Raw genomic sequence first — 7,105 nt, forward strand, 5'->3', positions numbered from 1 at the left:
GCTTTTCTAAATCAGCACTAATACACCAGTCACTCCAGGAAATTTTAGACATTTTTGCGGAAAATAAATAAACATACCAAAAAAATCATTTTCAGACCATTTTTGCTTTTGAACAAAAAATGTAAGTGCCCAATTGTTTATTAAAAAATCATCACTAATATACTTGTATTATTAGTTCAATCAAATTTTTTTGTATAACTCTCCCACATGTTTGTAATATTAGTCAAGACGTGCATTTGCACGTGCAAGCTTACTAGTAGGATTAAAAGCATCAAGTTTCTGCCCATTAAAAAGAACTGAAAAGGAAACCGAGCCTCGAACCAAACTGCGTTCGTGTGGGCTTTATGTCGACGTTGGCCCATAATCTCCTTGCCATACCGGTCCACGATCTTCTCCAGCAGCAACAACTCCGCTCCGCGCCGTTGTCGTCTCCTCTCCCCGGCCGGAGATCCACGCCACACCGCCGCTCCCCTCCGCCCGGCTCTCGGCCGCTGCTTCCGCGATGCAGTTCTTCGGCGGGTCGTCGCTGACGTCCGTCGCGCCGGAGTCCAGCCCGGCACCGGCGGCGCCTCCGGGGACGGGAACGGGCTCCAACGCCCAGGTGATCTACGTCTTCAACCGCAACGGCGTGTGCCTGCTGTACCGCGAGTGGCACCGCCCGCTCCGCACGCTCGCCCGCAACCAGGACCAGAAGCTCATGTTCGGCCTCCTCTTCTCCCTGCGCTCCTTCACCGCCAAGATCGACCCCACCTCGTATGCTTCTTCCTACCTCTCTCCTCACACACATCTCGGTCATAGGTTACTGAGTTCGCTAATCTTGACTAATTTGTCGGTGAGTGATAATGGACTGGAAGCTTCTTGAAATGGAGATCCAATGAGTTTATTGGCAGTAGATGTTAGTCCACGACTTTGTTTCGGTAGGAGCAACCCCCACTATGACCAATTTGAGTAGTTGACAGAAATTCCATGATTTTGCTGCACGAATTAACAGGAGATAGTGGGGCAGGGGATGGGAGGGGGGAGCCAAGGGTAAGAGAGGCAGACAGTGAAGAACCTCTGTTCGTGACTGAACAAAAATGGTGAAAGGGAGACATTTGATCTTCCTTTCAAGATTTTTCCGTACATACTTCTGTGAGCCAGAAAATGTAAACACCAGGGTTATTCGAAATGCGGCATACTACTTGCCAACAAAAGTCAGTGTACGCATCTGAGGTAGCTTAACGGCGAAATCTGAAGAGATGATACGGACAAACCTTTCAAAACTCTAGCCGTAGAATGACTAGCACTGCCATACTGCTCCCCTGCTTCTGAAATTGTGTATTTTCATCTCCGGACAGGCGGACACTGTTTCTCTATTATCTCTTTCCAAAATTTTGGCCCTAAGAAATATATCTATAACCGTATAACCTAGATAACTGGAATTGTTGATGGATACCATGTTTAGCACTTCACATCCTAGAGTCATACTTGGCTCATGCACCTTTTACATATGCAGAACAGAACACGCGAATCTTGGGGCGCCACTACTGCCAGGTCAGGGATGTTCATTTCATAGTTTCAAGACAAACACATATAAATTGAACTACATGGAGAGCCCGTCTGGTATAAAGGTTTGTCGATATGTTATTATTATCTTCCCTGGCTTTCTTCCATTCTTAGAATCATCATGCTCTTATTTTGGCTGGTTAGATCCTGTGAAAATTGAAGGTCTTTTCTGGATAACCACACTTTAAGTGTTTGTATTGGATGAAGAAGACTAAGGTTGTTTTTCAGTGACTTTAAACTAATGTGAATCCAGCCATTGTATCACTTCAATGGAAGCCACAATTAACTAGTGTGACCTTAAATGTAGAAGCAGCAGTGCAACATTTTTTCATGCAGACCTGTTCCACAGCCCACACTACGCATATTTTGAACTATGATTGTCAGCTTCTACCTTTACCATGGTACTTAAAGCGCAGATATGTATGTGATAATCCTTTGTTCAAAAGGATATACATTCACTGAATTTTCCAATTTATACAGCTTATTCTCCTTACCCATCCAAGGACTGGTGATCAAAGAGATGCGCTGAAGCATATTTACAGCCTATATGTGGAGTATGTTGTAAAGAATCCTCTGTATGCTCCTGGCAGCCCAATCAAGTAAGTCATGCCTATCAATTGAAAATTACTATGCTACATGATTAGCTAGAAGCAGTTGTTAATACCAGGATGGTTGAAAGTTGAATGGAGATGGCATCATTTTTGTCACTTTATTTATACAAGGATACCTTTTTATTTCATGATTGAGCAATTGTCCCGCTAAAGCAGTGGGTTAAACTGGACAGCTAAATTCATGAGTTGTTTAGGGAAGCATATAGATGTTGCAAATAAGATGTACCTAAATAAGGAATTGTGTGAAACATACATATTAACAATTCATTTTAGATCTTCTCATGCCTAGTCCTCTCGACCTACCTAACACGCCAACATCCTACCTGTGAAGAATTCATTTCATGGAGGATAATAAATTATAGAAATCGAATTTGCATTCAGTCATAAGGGCGTACTGTTCTATTACCTCCGTCCCAAATTACCTGTCTTTGATTTGTCTAGATACGGATGTATCTAACACTAAAACGTGTCTGGATACATCCTTATCTAGAAAAATCCAAGACAAGTAATTCGGGACGGAGGGAGTATTAGTTTATTTGCTTGGTCTTCATCAAGAACAATGGTCTTTTGTAGGATCATCTGAACTAAAACATTATTCTGTTGACAATACACAAGTTACACAACCATGTTCAAGCTTAGTGGCTACATTGACTTTTGTTTTGCTCGATTCTCTAGTGTTTTCTGAACATATTTTTATTTGCAGGTGTGACCTTTTCAATAAACATCTCGATCTGTATGTGAAAACATTGATTTGATCCCATTCAGGTAATGTTCACTTGTTAGTGTTTTGCAGAGTCCTGTATATAACCAATCACTAGTGTTCTGTACAAAGGTTTATGTTGTCATTTGTATGGATCCTTAGCAATCTTCTGTGTGAGTACTAGGGAACTATGATCAGGGCCGTCTCCAGAAATTTAGGGGCCCGGGACGAGAATCAAAGTAGGGCCCTATTTTTTTTAAAATCATATACCTAAAGAACTAATGTAAGTAAAGCATACTCTCATTTAATTATATAACTTCAAATACATGTTATTTGATACAATATTTAGAAAATATACCGAATACTAATTATAAAATAGTAAAGATGGTACTGAAATAATCTGACCTCATTTCTACTAAAAAAAGGTACCCATGTAGTATTTCTTGAAATGAAATCTTCGATCATACCTTCATAATTAATCTTCTCCTTTTTGCGATCAGATTCTTTCAGGACATTTATCAAAAGCACCCTTTTGGGATCAAGCATCCGCTTACAGTTTGGTTTTCTTCCTATGCTTTTCAGCACCTGAATCATAGTTCCTTCTATGCATGACTCTTTCTGTTTTATAAAACAGACAAAAACAATATGAATCATTTCGAATTCTATGTAATATCTCACCTTGCATAAAACATATTTCATCTTGATGTAACATTCTGAAAAATTGTTTAACATAAACGATCCTACACTAGCAAAATAAAATAGGGCTTCTTATAAAAGGATTTACGCCGGCAAGGACGATGCCCATAGCGGCTGTAATACCTAATACGGCTCCGTGGAGCGTAGCCGGCCAGCGGCCGCGTACGCACGTCTCCTACTCCTGCCGCCCTCGCCTGCGGGCTTCCGTCGCCCAGCCGGCAGCCGCCCCTTGCGCTTCTAGAGACCTCTCCTCGATCTAGCGATCGCTAAACCAGGGATAAACTGGAAAGTGCGTGCGATGCGATCGGGAGTTAGGGCAAGCCAACAGGCAGGCTGCGAGGCTGCGTGCGTGCATGTATTTGGCTGCTAGAATGGGCTGCCTGAGTGTTGGTTTACTGGGCCCTTTTTCTCATATATATATACACATAATATTTCCTGGACTGGGGGCCCCAAAAATTTGGGGGCCCTGTGCGGTCGGCCAATTTGGCCTCCCTTGTCAACGGGCCTGACTATGATGTCATGTGGGGCCAGACTTATAGGCACAAGGGCCCTGCGCCACCCTAGTTCTGTCCCAGTTTAATTATAGAGTCCTTCTAGATTTAGGTTAAAGAGTCTGGGTCTTAGTTGGAGAGGTTTAGTCCCGAAGAAGGTTACCCTGCCAACACCCAATTAGAGTTGGAATCTGTCACGTCATTGTAATAGGCTACTTATAGCCACCCCTATGCGATCAATGAGTACAACCAGAAAATAATCTATCTTCTCACCTGGTGCACCTGCGCCTCGGCGCCCCCTCCTCACCTCTTTCTCCAACCATAGGCCGACGAGAGTTTCGCCCTCGTCCTCCGACCTCCCACGACTACAACCTCCGGTCCAATCCAACCCCAGCCCGTGACATATGCTTGAATTTATCCTGGTTAAACAATGTCCTTGAATTGGCAAGAAATTCCTGGCAGACAACATTTATATGGATTTCCTGTGTATCATTTTGTTGATCCAAAGGATGAGCCATTCCTCATAGCTCTACATGTCCCGTGGGATCTATCAATAACTGAATATGAGTACTAGTTCTCAATAAAAATGATCTTTCATCAGTCGGCTATAGCAGATCCTATTTTTCTTATATGTCATAACGCTTTAAGATGAATAAGTGTCTAAACTATCTATCAGTCAAGCAGACACCGCCCTTTGTTCTGTCTGTCTGCTTGTGAACTTTCAATCCTGTGTTGTGTTTCAGTTTTCAATCGATGCTTTTGAACTTTTGTCGACATCTGACACGACAGATAAAGGCCTAGTTGTCTGTTTTTCTCCGCATACATCCTCATCAGCACTGCAATGTCCAATTGCAGGTTTGGGAGGAGGTGCATGCTCACCAGCGGAGAACAGTAAGCACTTCGTGTTTTCGGAAATTCTGAGCCGTGGAACAGTTTGGTGTGTGGTGGCATCTCTGTGTTATTTGGTTTGATAATCACTGTTTGTTGAGAAATTGTTGCTTCAAGGATGATACAGACTTGTCTTGTGCCAAAGTGGTCCTGTTGAATCTCACTGTATTTATTGTACACTTGCACCCTGCATTGATGGTCTTCATGTGTACCCACTGCAATTTGATATCTGTACACTCTGATCACAGTCCCTGTAATTTGCACCCTTCATCATGATGGACCCCCTCAAAAAATGGAATGCTCTCTCATGTCCTTTGTTGGATGATATCCATGAGTTTTCTGGTTACAGATCAAATATTTTCTTCAGTGGCTTATTTATCGAATAATATCTTTCCTATAAAAGATGTTCCTACGTATGATTCAGCTATGTCGAAGGGAATAAGAAACACATCGCCACAGAAGAGTAGCATGGTCTATGTGTACGCTGTGCTGTCCTACTCTTGCTACCTGAACTTCAGTGCCACATGATGCTTCATTGTTGTTCGTGTGATGCTGACATATTTTTCTTCTTTCGATATCAATGCCATGTTTTGTTGCTTTGTGGACCTGCGGAGTTGCTTCGGATGTACACTACTGACTAACCATAACTTAATGCTAGTGTAAAAAAAAACTACAACTCAATGTTAGAATATTGAACTGCTGGGCCGTAAGAACAAAACGTGGACGCTGTAATTCCCTCGGCTTTTGCACCGCGGACGCCGTTGTTGGAGCGCTGTGTTATCTAGCGTAGATTGCAAGAGCAGTTGGTTTGTTCCAAGAGAAACAGATCTTGTGAATCTTTCCGCCAACAGGTACAATGCCAGTACCCAAATCTTCTGAATCTATCCGCTAACAGGTACTCCCTACGGTGCATGTACATGTACATGCCCTGCTCCATCACCAGTGTCTAGTGCTATCTTGCCTAGTGTACTGCAAGGCCGTAACTTCTCACGCATTCCTTTTTGCCTGTTCAGTTTTACAACTTACTGCAAAAAAATCGTGGGCTACAGGATATTATTCTGTAAATCTTGGCAGGAATCCAAAGGGACCTACTACCTTTTGGGTTTTCGGCTCCGTCCGAGCGAGCGAGATCCATGGCGTTCTGCGCAGCGGACAGAACATGTTTCTTACAGAGATGAGGGTTGCAGTGCCGCAGTGCTGCAGATGGCAGCAGGCAGCCTACGACAAGTGCACGAAATGGGTAGTTCGCACATGACCAAGGGATGGGTCGTTGCTGCGCCATCCACAGGGCGGACTGTGTACGTACGTGCGCTGCGCTTTCCGCCGTGTTGGGTCGAGTTGGCTGGTAACCAGGCAACAAATCTCTCCCAACAGCATGTTTGTACGCTGCATGTTCCCAGCAGACAGAAAGGAAAAAATACTGAGCTGAAAAGTAGTGAAAAATTACACTGGCTCCCGCTTGCAAGCTTTCACTTGTTCACTGTGTAAGCTTTCACTTCACTCGTGTGTAGTGTAGTGGAGTGCATGCAGCTGAGCTGACCAAAGATTCGCGTCCGTCAGGTCGATCCGTGTGCGGTCACTGCTGAGGCTTCGTACGTTACTGTTGCTTCCGTCCGTGTGGCGCCAACATGCGTACTACGCTCCTTCCCACGGTACACAGGCTACCCACTTGAAGGCTGTTATCACTCAGAGACACACGGGTTTAAATAAGCTTGATGGACTTATCTTTCGGCCTACGTTTGAGTTAAACCTCCTCTAGTCTAGTGACTGGTTTGTTTGAGTAAACATCTGTGGTTTGCTGCCGGGTAAAGCTTGGATTAAATTAAATGCATCGCCAAGGAGTGTGCGGGTGGTGCAGATTCGCCCGACTAATTGTTACGCGTGACGTATGTGTCCTCTTTAATCTACTGCCTACTCGTTATCTAATGCTCTTTTAGTTTAGTTGCTCACTTTTTTTTCAATAAAGGACGCTTTTATTAACTTAAAATGTAGCATCAAGCCGATACAAAGCATGATGAGTAATACCCGGCCTTTGCATAACAAAGATGTACACAGCCAAACACCAAGAGTCTGACAGAAAAAAATGAAAATAAATGAGAAACCGACATATCGGCAACAATAGAGTCATATAGGACCAACACTCTGCCTATGTCGAAGAAGGTGGTGGGCCGATC

At 43.6% G+C, this 7,105-nt stretch overlaps 1 protein-coding gene across 1 annotated transcript; it reads left to right on the forward strand.

The window, feature by feature from the left end:
- Positions 1 to 366: 366 nt before the first annotated feature.
- Positions 367 to 5,256, forward strand: LOC119267647 (trafficking protein particle complex subunit 1-like). Its single transcript, XM_037549078.1, has 5 exons — positions 367 to 753; positions 1,496 to 1,610; positions 2,026 to 2,144; positions 2,860 to 2,921; positions 4,899 to 5,256. Exons 1-4 carry the CDS (start codon positions 503 to 505, stop codon positions 2,909 to 2,911), a joined length of 537 nt encoding a protein of 178 aa, XP_037404975.1. The 5' UTR covers positions 367 to 502; the 3' UTR covers positions 2,912 to 2,921; positions 4,899 to 5,256.
- Positions 5,257 to 7,105: the final 1,849 nt, after the last annotated feature.

The sequence above is a fragment of the Triticum dicoccoides genome, chromosome 3A, assembly GCF_002162155.2.
Source record: "Triticum dicoccoides isolate Atlit2015 ecotype Zavitan chromosome 3A, WEW_v2.0, whole genome shotgun sequence".
NCBI classification, from domain to species: Eukaryota; Viridiplantae; Streptophyta; class Magnoliopsida; order Poales; family Poaceae; genus Triticum; species Triticum dicoccoides.

Bases quoted from the DNA above. Each gene is read 5' to 3' on its own strand.
- LOC119267647 (XM_037549078.1), top strand. From the start codon at position 503: ATGCAGTTCTTCGGCGGGTCGTCGCTGACGTCCGTCGCGCCGGAGTCC. The intron at 1,611-2,025 runs GTTTGTCGATAT...CAATTTATACAG, and splicing joins AGAGCCCGTCTGGTATAAAG to CTTATTCTCCTTACCCATCC. The intron at 2,145-2,859 runs GTAAGTCATGCC...TTTTATTTGCAG, and splicing joins GCTCCTGGCAGCCCAATCAA to GTGTGACCTTTTCAATAAAC.